This window comes from Pipra filicauda, unplaced genomic scaffold (assembly GCF_003945595.2).
Source record: "Pipra filicauda isolate LSUMZ 115617 unplaced genomic scaffold, ASM394559v2 scaffold80_size11013439_pilon, whole genome shotgun sequence".
Taxonomy (NCBI): Eukaryota; Metazoa; Chordata; class Aves; order Passeriformes; family Pipridae; genus Pipra; species Pipra filicauda.
The window spans coordinates 5,904,656-5,917,846 of NW_024104987.1; the positions used below are offsets into that span (position 1 = coordinate 5,904,656).

General features: G+C 38.4%; 1 protein-coding gene across 11 annotated transcripts in view; it reads left to right on the top strand.

Moving 5' to 3' along the window:
• SPAG9 (sperm associated antigen 9) overlaps positions 1 to 13,191 on the top strand; it is a 61,926-nt gene that overhangs the window by 33,710 nt on the left and 15,025 nt on the right. For 4 of the 11 annotated variants that reach the window (XM_027749502.2, XM_027749507.2, XM_027749510.2 and 1 more), the window contains 14 exons: positions 1,023 to 1,233; positions 1,736 to 1,835; positions 2,961 to 3,082; positions 6,155 to 6,212; positions 6,758 to 6,910; positions 6,995 to 7,046; positions 7,454 to 7,584; positions 8,475 to 8,531; positions 9,395 to 9,568; positions 10,200 to 10,329; positions 10,571 to 10,663; positions 10,954 to 11,121; positions 11,779 to 11,950; positions 12,782 to 13,009. In XM_027749502.2, coding sequence (XP_027605303.2) covers positions 1,023 to 1,233; positions 1,736 to 1,835; positions 2,961 to 3,082; positions 6,155 to 6,212; positions 6,758 to 6,910; positions 6,995 to 7,046; positions 7,454 to 7,584; positions 8,475 to 8,531; positions 9,395 to 9,568; positions 10,200 to 10,329; positions 10,571 to 10,663; positions 10,954 to 11,121; positions 11,779 to 11,950; positions 12,782 to 13,009 — 1,849 coding nt within the window. Of the gene's footprint in view, positions 1 to 1,022; positions 1,234 to 1,735; positions 1,836 to 2,960; positions 3,083 to 4,564; positions 4,577 to 5,680; positions 5,696 to 6,154; positions 6,213 to 6,757; positions 6,911 to 6,994; positions 7,047 to 7,453; positions 7,585 to 8,474; positions 8,532 to 9,394; positions 9,569 to 10,199; positions 10,330 to 10,570; positions 10,664 to 10,953; positions 11,122 to 11,778; positions 11,951 to 12,781; positions 13,010 to 13,191 lie in introns of all 11 variants that reach the window. The other 7 variants (XM_039390174.1, XM_039390176.1, XM_039390177.1 and 4 more) reach the window with 3 other exon arrangements.

A 13,191-nucleotide genomic window follows, 5' to 3' on the forward strand; every position in this document is an offset into this window, starting at 1 on the left:
GGATCTAGCCATGAATGAGGGGTAAAATGTGAATGAAGGAGATGAGAGAAGGTCCAGAAAAGGTCTTTTGGTATATTCAAAATTGTGTCAAACAGGGTCTAGCTTGTCCTCCCACCCAGTGCCTGTTGTAGCTCTGAGTAATGGTCATAATCTGGAGTCCAGCAGCTGGATTAATTCCTTAATTAATGCCACACTTGGGGTCTTGATACAGTGTCACTGTAAAGTAAATTGTTGCCAGGAATCAGCTTCTAAGGAGCTATTTACTGGTGTTCCATAGTGGATCTGAAATAGAACTGGACAGGTAGTCACTGCAGTTCCATGTCTCATTCCCAGTGTCATTCAGGGATTGCAGTTCAGACTGGAAAGGACATAAAAACAGTGTCAGTGAAGTGCTTGCAAATATCCCTGGAAGTGTTCCAGGCCAGGTTGGACGGGGCTTGGACCAACCTGGTCTAGTGGAAGGTGTCCCTGCCCATGGCAGGGGGTTGGAACTGGATGGTCTTTAAGGTCCCTGTGTTTATGATTCTGTGAAATACTTTACTTTTATATCAGTTAAATCCATGTTCTGCATCAGTGCTTTGATCTCTGCTTTTTAAGAAGATGTTTCAAGATACCATGTGCATTTTGAACAAGTAGTTTTATGACAGCTTTGGGAAGATTCAGCAGTTCACTGTGCAGCTGTAGAAGGATTATTAATGTGGGAATGTTCCTTGTTGTCTGGAAGACTTAACCAAAAGCACCCTGAGATTGTGACTGTAATTATCAACTGAGATCAAACATTACTATGAAAAATAAAGGCATTTTTTTATGCAGTTATAGCTGCTTTAAGAGAAGTGAAACAGCCATAGTCTAAAGAGGACTGTACTGTCTTAAAGTATTCTTTCTGTTCCTGTTTCCTTGCATTTGCATAGCCTTCAGTAAAATACAGGAATTTTGGGTTCTGTTCTTTGGTTTATATGCCCAGCTCTTCTAGTAACACTTTAATTTGTGTTCATTTTTTTATGGTAACTGTACAATTTTAGGATGAGCTCTCTGATGTCAGCCAGACAGGCTCCAAATGTACTACTCCAGCATCCACAGCTGCTTCAGATGTGCCTGTGCTGCCTGCTGAAACTCCTCAGAAGGAAAATGTTGAAGGACTTGCAAAGGACACAGAGATGTCGAATGAGAAGGTGGACATAAGCAAGAATATTGAAGTACAGGCAGCTCAAGAGACAAGAAATGTGTCCACTGGTGAGCTGCTTTAAATTCTTAGTGTATGGTTACTGTGGACCTCATATTTAATCAGTTATTAAATATCTTGTTGTGCCATAAAGGAGAAACGTTGGGGTTTTTTACTCAATATTTTGAGGAGTACAGAATATTGATAAGAGAGAAGTCTGTTGTTTGTTGGTGCCTTTAGTCCCTTTTTCTTCAGAATTGAAATTACTTATGACATTTCCTTGAATTGGAACTTAGCTAGACACAAAAAGGCATGAGATGATAGACATCTTGGTTCCAGTTGCAGAAATAGTGGGAAATAACTACTGTTGGATGACTTATGTTAAATTCAAGAGAGACTTGGAAATTCCAGTGTCTACCATAGAGTATCAAAATCTGTAGGTTTTCTCATTTAATTACCTCGGTAAGTTTTTGATCAGAAATCTAAGGAGTTGGTGATTGATCAATAACAACTACATGTGGTTACTGTCATGGTGATGTTGTTTATGGAGCTGTACCACTTGCTTTGTCTCAGGGGGAAATGAAAATGAAGAAAAATCAGAAGTTCAGGCAATCATTGAGTCAACTCCAGAGCTGGATATGGATAAAGATCTCAGTGGATATAAGGGTTCCAGGTAAGTTGTGTGTTGTGATTTGAGTAAGAAGATAAATTTTAGAGTGTATTACGTTTCAGTTTGGAACTTGTAATTTGTTAAGAAATTTTACCAGACTAAGATCCTGCATTATGTAATGAATCTCCTACTTCTGTGACCTTATTTCCCCAAATTCCTCAGGAGGTTTTAAATGCAACAGAAGTTCTTTGTTCTTTTGTTAAACCTGATGAATGTTCAGGGTATTTCATGCTATAACAGACTTAAGAGTACTTAAATATTCTTATTTCCAAGCAAAGGGGCTGTTCCGAAAGGCCTTTTCTTCCTAGATGAAGATTTCAAAGTACTAGCAGTTTCTAAACTAGACCCTTGTGTCTTTATCTGTATCTTTAAAATCTGGATTTATGACTGGCTTTGCAAATATTACAGCATTTATTTATCAGATTCTGGTGGTGGAATCCCAGTTTTGACAGAACTTTTGTCTGAGTCTGCTCCCTTTCAGGCTTTTGCTTGTGAAGGGTAACATTTCTTTCCAAAGCTCTATAGCCCCATAAAAATAAACAAGTGCTGTTTTAGTAGCCAGGGGTGCCTGATCTTTTAGGTAAGCCCTAAACAATTCAGGGTATAGTCACAAATCCTTCAAATACATTTTGTGTCTATGTGTTTCATTCTTGTGACGAGATGGAAAAAATTACCTTGTACAGGGAATGTTAATGGTGTAAGAGCTTTGTGTGAAAGGAGCCACTTCTCTGGCCAGAGGAATATTTTGATCTCTGACTACTGGGTTCTCTTGCATTCTTGTTATATTAAATGACTTCCAGTTTGGCTGAGCTGTCTGTTCTTTAGTCATTTGGGCTGACTAAGTCCTGATGGAACTGAGTTTCTACAGGCCAGAACTTGATATGCTTTAATTTATTAAAATCCTGACCAGCTTGATACGAGCACCCATGTCAAGTTTTGGATCTTGATGCCAACTAGTATTTGAAAATAGAATCTAGGACTTATAAGGCAACTGAAAGCTGTTGACAATTTTACTGGGTTTTGGTGGGGGTAACAAATGAATTATTGGTAAAGATGCAGAGAAAACTTTCTTCATGGTGGGAATGTTTTCTTTCTGCTTTTTCATGCCTTGTTTAATTCCCTGAGCAGCACTCCTACCAAAGGCATCGAGAACAAAGCGTTTGACCGTAACACAGAGTCACTCTTTGAAGAGCTGTCATCTGCTGGTTCTGGCCTAATTGGAGATGTGGATGAAGGTGCAGATTTGCTGGGTAAGGAAGGTTATTTAAAGATGCTGTGTACAGGAATTTTCCTTGTTAGTGGAGTGCTTAATTGTTCTTGCTGGATTTATTGTTAGGCTTCGTTTGCATTAAAATCGTTTGAGTAGCATCCTAAGGTAGTCATTGGAATTCAAACAGGAGAAAGTGTTTGTTCTTTCTTTCAATATAACTTTAATCTTTTGGGGTGTTTCTTACACTATTCCCTATTTCATTTCTCCTTACATGTTCTCTGACACCAGGATTTTATCTCAAGGAAGGATTTTTGCCTTCAACTAGTTTTAGGTAGTTTAATTCAGATTGTGCCTGATCTGTAATGGCCTGGCTTTATCACCTCTTTAGGGATTTTAACTTCAAAGAGAATTGCAGCAAAATGCAATCGTGGTAATTTGAGAATCAAACCATTAATTGAAAGGGGAGGGGAAACCCACATTTCTCTTCCCTGTCCAAGCAACTTTCTGTTACTTCTGTGCTGACTGAACAAAGTGTGAGTTTGGGGAACATGAGTTGATCAAGAGCAAAAAGGTCATGAGAAGAATGATCTTTCTATAAACAACATAACAAGATATTTATGGCCATATCATTGTTCAGGCCTCATTTTGAAATAATGAAGGCTGGTACTGTGGAATGTATAAAATGCAGATGCTGCTTTTGGGTGTTTTAGAAATGGGTTGTGTAGAGACAATCAGCAGCTTGTTTGCTTCTGTCCTCTGACCCAGCAAAAATACAGATTGTTAGCACTGGTTAGAACTCCTGTGTGCAATCTGGATTTCTGGTTGTTCAGTGTTTCACCAGAAACGTGTTTTACATCAGGCAGGTGACATTTCTGCAAAGTGTTACTCACTGGGAGTAATGGGCCCATCTCCAGTCTGAGATGGTTTTTCTTTGTTGTCACTCTGCTGAGCAGTGAGGATCTCCACATCCTTACTGGAACATACTTCATCCAAAACTCTTGTCACTCCATTGTCACAGGGACAACTAATCACACATTCTGCATGCAAAAATACAGGTACTGGAGAAGTAATAACATAGAGCAACTTCCATACCTTAGATGATGTGATAAATTGATTAAACCAATCAAATTACTGTCAGACTGTCCTGATCACAGTGCTTTGTCTTCTGTGGGCCAAAAATAACCTTATGCTATAACTTATCAAAGGTTTGTCACTGACTTTATTACCATTTTCTGTAAAACTGCTGCTGGAAGCACCAGTGTGTGCAGCTAAGCACAGGATGATACCAGAGTTTGTTATGCAGAATGTGCTGGTCTCAAATTTTTACTGTAGAACTGTCATTTCACTTTGAGGACAATCATAGTCCAAACAGTAGCTGAAAATCCACATCTGCATCCAGGATAGTTGGTGTTTTTCAAGCATTTGGATCTGTTCTGAGTGAGCATTAAACTTCAGTTTGGAGTTCTGTCAAAGTAGTTAATTGGGATTCTCTAATCTGTTTTCTCTTGGGCTGCATACCCAGGGGAATATTCTGGTGTGTATGCTTCTTTTTTAAAAAAAATCTTTGAAATCTGTTGCTTCTCCAGTCAGGCATTCTTGGCTGCTGCTCTCATAAAATACATTTCTCTGCTTTTTTTTTCCTGCTTGGTAACTTTTTTTTTTTTTTGCCTTTGCACTCTGGCTTTCTAATTTTTGTTCTTGCATTATAAAGGATCCTGAAACCTGTTGGGAATGATCCTACCTACTTTTATCTGTGAATACCGAAAATGTTTAAAAAGCAATAGCTTCTTGAACAAAAGCTCATGATGACTGTAGTGTAGGGGGTTTCTCCAGATATTCATGAAGTTAACAATAACTGATCTAAGTTGCTTCACTATTAAATGTCACTTACTTTTAATCCAAAAGCCAGAGAGGGAAATTTCAAGAGGCAACTTTGACTTGCATGTCTATTTATAGATACCTTTTTTCTTTGTTATCCAAATATCTTTTAAGTCTTCTGTTACCAAAGTTTCTTAGAAGATTGTGTTCGTAAAGTATTTTAAAAGGCCTCCACCATTAAGATACCTTTCTCATTCATTATGTTAGTCTTGAATTAACATAATTTCTGCTGTTATCACTGTGGTAATTATTTTGCTGTGCAAAATGCAAAATAATTATTCTCTCCTGAAAGTTTCTTTCTAAAATCCTGCAAATTGTATTAGGTGTGCCAAAAATAGGGTAAGAAATTGATTTTCAGAAGCTTAAGTAACCTTGAAGTGGCTGCATAAAAAGATAGGTTCACTTTTTTCCATAGTAGTAGATTAATTGGAAATGTTTCCTGAATGGATTAGCATTTCTTCCAAGTACTGTGCTTCTAAATTATTTCACAGAAAATGAGAGACATTATTACTGATTTTTATAAGAGGTCTAACCATTAGAAATGGTTGTGACAGACTTAATTTCTTCAACATCTGTCCTTCTTACAAATCCTGCTTCTAATCACATCACATTCCACTTCAGACTTTTGGTGGTGGCTTTGTTTTAATTCGCTCTTACTTCATAAGTCTAAATTTTTTATTGCTCTTCGCTCATACTACACCTTACATGAAATGTTTCTTGTTCTTGTTTTTGCTCTACATGGAATGCATGGGCATTAAAGACCATAATTTCTTTGGTAAGGTATCATTTGCTCTGGGGAAATCTGCAGGGCTTTCACAATCTGAGCTTTATTCAGCATGTCTTGTGTCTATAACTGATATACTTTTGTATCTAACGTGGTATAAAAGACAATTGAGCATTTTAAACTTAATGTTTTGTGGACTAATACTTCTGCAGTATATGCTATGTTTGGTTTTTGACTTAGTAGTGTAGCATCTTCCAAATATATAGGGTAGGTGGAGGCAGCACTGGTCACTAACCAGGGATGCCTTTAATTGAAGTCAAACTGGGAGTAGGTGGAGGGGAAAGCTAATTATAGGAGGTAGGTTGGACCTGGAACTTCAGATAGCTCACAGTTCTCCTTACAAGTTTGTCATACTTAAAATTGAGTTGGCTTTAGACAATGGCAAAACATAAGTTTCATGAAAACATCCATTTTATTTGCTAATTTCATGTGTTTGTTTCCCTTGGAAAGGAATGGGACGGGAGGTTGAAAACCTTATTTTGGAAAACACTCAGCTGTTGGAGACAAAGTAAGTGAGACTGTTTATGTAAAAATACTGCCTTTGTTACTTCATTATATCTTCAATATCTTCATACACAGTCGAAATTATACAGATGTGCTTTCAGTTCTAAGAGTAGTGCTGGTATGAGTATTTTGAATTTGTAGGTGTATTTGGCTAGGTATATAGCTGAGTTGGTATTCTTCTAGAAATTAAGGACCTAAGAAGCAAAAGCTTCTTTTATCCTTGTAAGGCTACAAGAAATGCAGTGCTCTGTCCTAATGAGGTCAGCTCCCTGTCAGAACAGCTGTAAGTGCAGAAGGAAATCCATTGGAGCACTGTGGAGGAATTTATTCCAAACAAACTGATTTATCAGTACTTTTTTCTAATACAGGGGTGTGAACGTGTTTGAACATTTATGACCTGGGGGGGCAGGGTTTGATCTCTTAGAAAGCTGTACCTTTTTGCAGCAGCTTTTATGAAATGTGTAGGTCTTTGGGAATAAAATCAGGCTTGAAGCTGAACTATGAAACCACAATCATCCTTGTAATGGTGTATTTTCCATGTTTGTGCAGAAATGCACTGAATGTAGTGAAGAATGATTTGATAGCAAAGGTGGATGAATTGACCTGTGAGAAGGATGTACTACAAGGTGAACTGGAGGCTGTAAAACAAGCAAAACAAAAGCTTGAAGAGAAGAACAAGGAACTGGAAGAAGAGCTGAGAAAGTAAGTTTAATTCCTTGGTTGTGAAAAAGAAAGAAAAAACCCAACTGTGATATTTAATGCAGCTGTTTTTTATTTTGTATTTAGAGCTCGTGCAGAAGCAGAGGAAGCAAGACAGAAAGCTAAAGAGGATGATGATGTAGGTGTATGTGTGTGTGTGTATTTTTTGTGTGTGTGATTCACAGTGGGACATTAAAAGTCCACGTGTTTAGTGAGTGCTGCCAAGCTTTGCTGCTTAATAAGTGTCAGTAAAGTTTCTCCATGAATAGAAAAGACAGAAGATCTAAAGAGCACAAGTAAACTTTAACTGACAGTGATTAGTTTTCCTGCTTTGCTCTCTGCCCATTACTGTGGCACATTCAGATTATATCGGATACAAAGGATGGGAGGAGAGGAAGATAAAATTGAGTTAGTTTTACAAAGCCCCAAATGGTTTGGAATCTGGAATTGTGGCCTGAACTGACTCCTGTGGGAAGGCAGAGGGTGACTCTGCAAGGCCCTGCTGTTCTCCTTTGTTCCTCCATGTCTGCTTTGCTGTGTGCCCAGAGCGACGTCCCCACGGCGCAGCGGAAGCGTTTCACCCGGGTGGAGATGGCCCGTGTCCTGATGGAGAGGAACCAGTACAAGGAGAGGCTGATGGAGCTCCAGGAAGCTGTGCGATGGACTGAGATGATCAGGTGAAAGGCTCTTTTAAAATCTTTGGCAGAGCTCCTTGGATTTTACAACCTCCTCATTTTTAGCTGCAGGGTGATCTGGTCAGTAGGTTAAGTGCCTTCTGCTTGTCTCCCTCATGCCCATGGATAACTTTGTTTTTTAAATTATGGGCATATAACTTGTCAAAATGGGTTCTTGGTGAGACCTCAGTGAAAACTTGTTACTTCATATGATGCAAAATAAGCATCCCTTGAAGAAATGTGTGTATTTTGGAACAGTTACAGAAGCTGATAATTGTAGATACCCCTGCCATACCAGAGTCAGTGGTGCTGCCTGCTGGCCACGTACAGCAATGGCACTTGATTGTTCCCATTGTCCTCATATCTGTGAGCCTTTGGAAAAATGCATATTCCCAACAGATATGGCTTGTTTTTCTATAGCTATTGTCTGCTGTGAAAACCCTCTCCTATCTCTGTTAACGCATCTGTGACTTCAGGAACACTCACTTTATCACTTACTGATATGTTGAAGAATTAGAGGCTTTAAAACAAAAAAAAAATGGTTAAAATATTAAAAAATGGGAGGCAGAAGAATTTAAATGGTTTGCTGCTTTCTTTTGACTGTTTTCATTGCAAAGTGTTACACAGGTTTGTCTCTTCTGTCTGAAAAGCACTCCCCAAACACAACTGGTGTTTGGGATGCAAAGAAATGTGGATGGAGTATATTATGTAGTTTCAGTTGATCTCGTGGGAATTTCAGTTCTGGTCAGAATAGAAGTGGCAATGTGAAGAAACAGGCTTTGTTACTTTTGATATGTTATCCTTTTTTAAAAAAATTAGAGTTACACCCTGTTCTGTTCCTTTCCCTTTTTTATTGGTGCTTACTCAGTAAACTTGGAATTTATTTCTTGTAGAGCATCGAGAGAAAATCCAGCCATGCAAGAGAAGAAGAGATCGAGCATTTGGCAGTTGTAAGTATTGAAACACAACTCACTGGCAAAAATAGATAAAAGACTCTAACCAATTAGCTGGCACATTTGTGTATGTTAGCTATATCCTTTAAGATGTCTTAATTGTTCTCCTCTTGTTACCCAGCATGCCAGCTCGGTAAGACTGGTCTAGAAGACAGAATGTATCGTAAGCTGCATCACATGGTTGTGCACTTTGTGAAGTTAAATGCCAAAGTGCTTGATTTTTAATTTCGTTTTTCTAGTTGAATATGCATCAGGACTCTTGTCCTGAACATTTTTCTGGGTTCTTTTTTATGATGAATAGTAGAAACCTGAATAGCATGTGTGGATTGCATTTATTTCAGCTTCCTTTTCCTCTGTGAAGTACAGCTTAGTGATTGTTACATTGTCCTTGCTAACTTCAAGCTCTTTAAATCTAAACCATTGGTTTTCACAACAAGATATTTGTCGAATAATCCTTTTGATGTTGTGGTTTGCTGATAACTATTCTATCTTTTTGCCCAGAAAATGGTGGGGTTTTTAAAGTGCTCTCTGCATGAACTAATGTGCTTCATAAACCTGCCTTCCAGGTGTGATGTTCACATCCTAATATTTGTTGGTTCCCTGTAGATGTTAATTCAAGATGAAGCTCCCGTTAAATTTGATGAACAAATGGGATAATAATTCTTTAGGAATTTTTCTGACTGACATGAATTTTTGTGCTTTGAGGGTGTTGCTGAGCGTGTGGTGGCTGCTGCTATGTTGGGCTCCACTTTCTTAGTTTAACTGTCGTGAGCAGGCTGGCATATGCACTGTTTTGCCTGCATAGTCAAATCTGGATGTATCTGACAAATCTTGACTCTTTTTTTTTTTCTTTCTTCTAGTTTTAGCAGGCTCTTCAGTTCCTCCAGCAATACAGCAAAGAAACCAGAACCTCCTGTCAATGTTAAATACAATGCTCCAACCTCGCACATTACTCCGTCAGTCAAGAAAAGAAGCAGCACCTTATCTCAATTACCCAGTGACAAATCTAAAGCCTTTGAATTCCTCAGTGAAGAGTAAGACATTTTAGTTTTATAATACTAGATATGCTCTATCAAGTGTTTACTCTTTTAATCCTCTGAGATTTAACATGCTGCTAAGTGTGATGTTCTCCTGAAGTGAGTGCTGATACATAAGAACTCAAGACAGTGCAGGCTGAAAGGTGCAGCAGTGGGTGAGTACTCTGGATACCTGACAGTAATATTCTGCTTGGGAAATGTCACTGTCTTTCATAAAGTGCATTTAGGCACAGAAGGCAGCACTAAGTACACTTCTATATGCAAGTTTTGTAGCTAAGCAATAACTGTACAGGTACTTCAGTGGAAAGTAACATGAGTCAGGCTAACAAGCATCTGCAATTATTTTTTTTTTCTCCTGTGCTTCTCTTTGACAATATATTCTTTTGATGTACAACTTTTAAAGCTTCTAGTAGAGGTACATAACCCAAGTTAATTTTCTGTAAGGATCCTGGCAACAGACTTTCTGGTTGTGCCTGTCTTTTACCGGTCCCTTAGAAACAGCCCACAGGAGACCTGGGGATGTCTCTGGTAACCCAGTGCTTCCAGAGCTCTTGATTATTGAGTTTAACAGCAACTCCCGTTGCACAAAGAGTTCTAAAGAGGTTTTTCAATAATGTTTCTTCTCCAGAACTGAAGCCAGTTTAGCCTCACGCAGGGAGCAGAAGAGGGAGCAGTATCGCCAGGTGAAAGCACACGTTCAGAAAGAGGATGGCAGGGTGCAAGCATTTGGCTGGAGTCTACCTCAGAAGTACAAACAGGTATCATGTTTTCATGTGTAAGGGTGACAACTTCATGTTTTGGGACATTTGAATGGAATATGATTTCACAGCTTGTGTTTGAGTGATTCTGGCAATTTTTTTGTTGAACTTTTGCAGTAAAGAATCTTTCTAGGAAAACAACAATGCAAAACTCTTAATCTTGTTTTGTGAAGTCTGAGCAAACTGATTCCAAAGACTGTAAAAAGCTTTTCCATTCTGTTTGTTTTTTTTTTTAACCTAGGTGGCAAATGGTGGCCAGGGTGAAAATAAGATGAAAAACTTGCCTGTACCTGTTTACCTGAGACCTTTAGATGAGAAGGATACCTCTATGAAGGTAGGATATTTCCAGTGGTGATAGAGAGACTTGGACAACCTATAGCTTGAATATTTTTAACTTAGACTCAGTTATGTTCTTTTTGAAATTAAGTAGTTTCTTTTTAAAGCATAGTGAAGAAGAATTCAAGCTTCAGTAGAAATGTACTTTAATTGTAATGAATTCCTTAAAATGGACTGCAGTTATACAAAATGTTTGTATTACTTAGCATATTTAACAGTGGTTGTGTCTTTTTTTTTTTTTTTTTTTTTAGTCTAGAATTCAAGTGAAATATTTCTTTTTCTTCCCAGCTGTGGTGTGCTGTAGGGGTGAACCTGTCAGGAGGGAAAACACGGGACGGCGGGTCTGTGGTTGGTGCCAGTGTGTTCTACAATGATGTGACTGGTGTGGATGCAGATGGCAACAAGCAGCAAACAGGATCTCAGAGTAGCTTAGATAAACTAGACCAGGAGCTCAAGGTAAGGTCCCTGTAAAGACATTTAATAAATTTATATAGTTAAACATCTTTATCAGTAGAATAATGAAGTATTTTGTAATCAGGCTTATTGGTAACAAATAGATTTTTCTTGGTAATCATCAACCCAAGATAGTTGGGTTATTGAATCCAACTACAAAAATACTGTGCCAGCTTGTCGGCAAATCTGAGGAGTAAATAAGTTTTACATCAAAATGATGCATTGCTTATACCACTGCTGCCTCCTTTAAAAAACATTTATGACAAAACTGTTCATGTTCTGACTGCCATGAATGGAATTCATATTAAGGGTATAAAAACAAAGACTTTAATCTTTGGGACATCACATTAATCTGGGGCTACACTTAGTATGGCAGCTGGCATGTCAGCAGTGCTCATATTTCTAACTAGAATTGTGCAGTATAATTATTTTCTATATGTTTTACGCAAATATGAAATATGAGGGAGGTTTATATTTTAAATTCATAGAGAACAAGTATAGCTCCATGTAATTTTACAATGGCACCGAAGATATTTAACTTACCATATATTTATGTATACTTCTGTAGTTGAAAATGTAAGAACATGAAAGATCAAAGGTAGTAGTTTTATTGTCCCCCTTCTTGTTGTTCATTTCTGTTCTGCCTTTATTCTCCTTCAGGATCAGCAGAAGGAACTGAAACATCAGGAAGAATTATCCAGTCTAGTTTGGATCTGTACTAGCACACATTCTGCTACAAAAGTTATCATAATTGATGCAAATCAACCAGGAAATATTCTGGACAGTTTCATTGTTTGCAATTCTCATGTGCTTTGTATTGCCAGTGTGCCAGGTAAAGACCTGGGATGTTTAGTTCCTCCTCTTTTATTTCTTATTCAGATTTTTCTTGTGCTGAGTGAAAACCCAAAGATTTGTGAATTGGTGTGATAAAAATGCTACAGCAACAGAGCAATAGGAAGTATTTAGTTATACCAAAAACTATTGCATTTCTACTTTACTGTTCCACTCTTTAGTTGGCTCTTGGCCTAAACTAACTCAAAGGTAGAGAGATGTCAGCAGCCAAGAGTAACTATTTTATTTGATGTCTTATAAATTGTGCAATAGTGCCAGTGCTTCATGGAACTGTGAACATCACAAAAAGAACAATGTAGTTTGCTTTTTTGATCTCTTCAGCCTCTTGAAGATAAGTAGCAAGTCTTGGAGCTTCCTGCAGAGGGAATCCTTGTTGCATTGAGAATATTATAAGTCTTAAAAGTATGAAGGGGTTGTACAAGAGAAAAAACAGGTTTTCTTCCAGAACAAAGGATGTACTGCAGCTAAATTCTTTGTAAATATGTAGGCAGGTATCCCTGCATATGTGTATTGTTATGAAATCTAATTTTAATAGAAAATGTAATTAAAATTGAAATAAGCTGTTTGGAAAACTGCAGATTGAATTATGTTGTATGACAATTCAAGTGTGCAGCATATGTAGGTATTGCCTTTGTTTTATGAGCTTTGTGACAATATCTTTTATATTTGTTGATCATGCTAAAATAAGCTTGTAGATAAGTATCTGCACGTTTGATCTCAGGTGCTGGAGAGTTCATTCAGTTTGAAGTTCAGATAGATAAGTGACTCAGCTTTATCCCTGTGAAAAACACATGGGTTTAATCTCTTCCAGGGGCAAGGGAAACAGACTATCCTGCAGGAGAGGAAGGGTCTCAGGAAGCAGATCCCAGTCAGGTGGACAAGTCCTCTCTGTGTGGCAGCATGACCAGCAACAGCTCTGCTGAGACCGACAGCCTGCTGGGGGGCATCACCGTGGTGGGCTGCACTGCAGAGGGGCTCACGGGGGCACCTGCACCTCAGGATGCCAACGGGGGCTCCCCAGTGGCAGAGAAACAGTCAGGTATGAAAACATCACAGCCCTGTCAGGGATGGCCAAACACCTTTGGGTGTAACTGAAAATTAACGGTGAAACTGCGTAATATAGTAGTGTGTCTGTAAGCTGGGGTAGCATAAAACAAATATTCTGTGGCCTATATGAGTCTGGCATTCTTGCAGTGTGTAATTGTTGCTGAAAACTCCGTG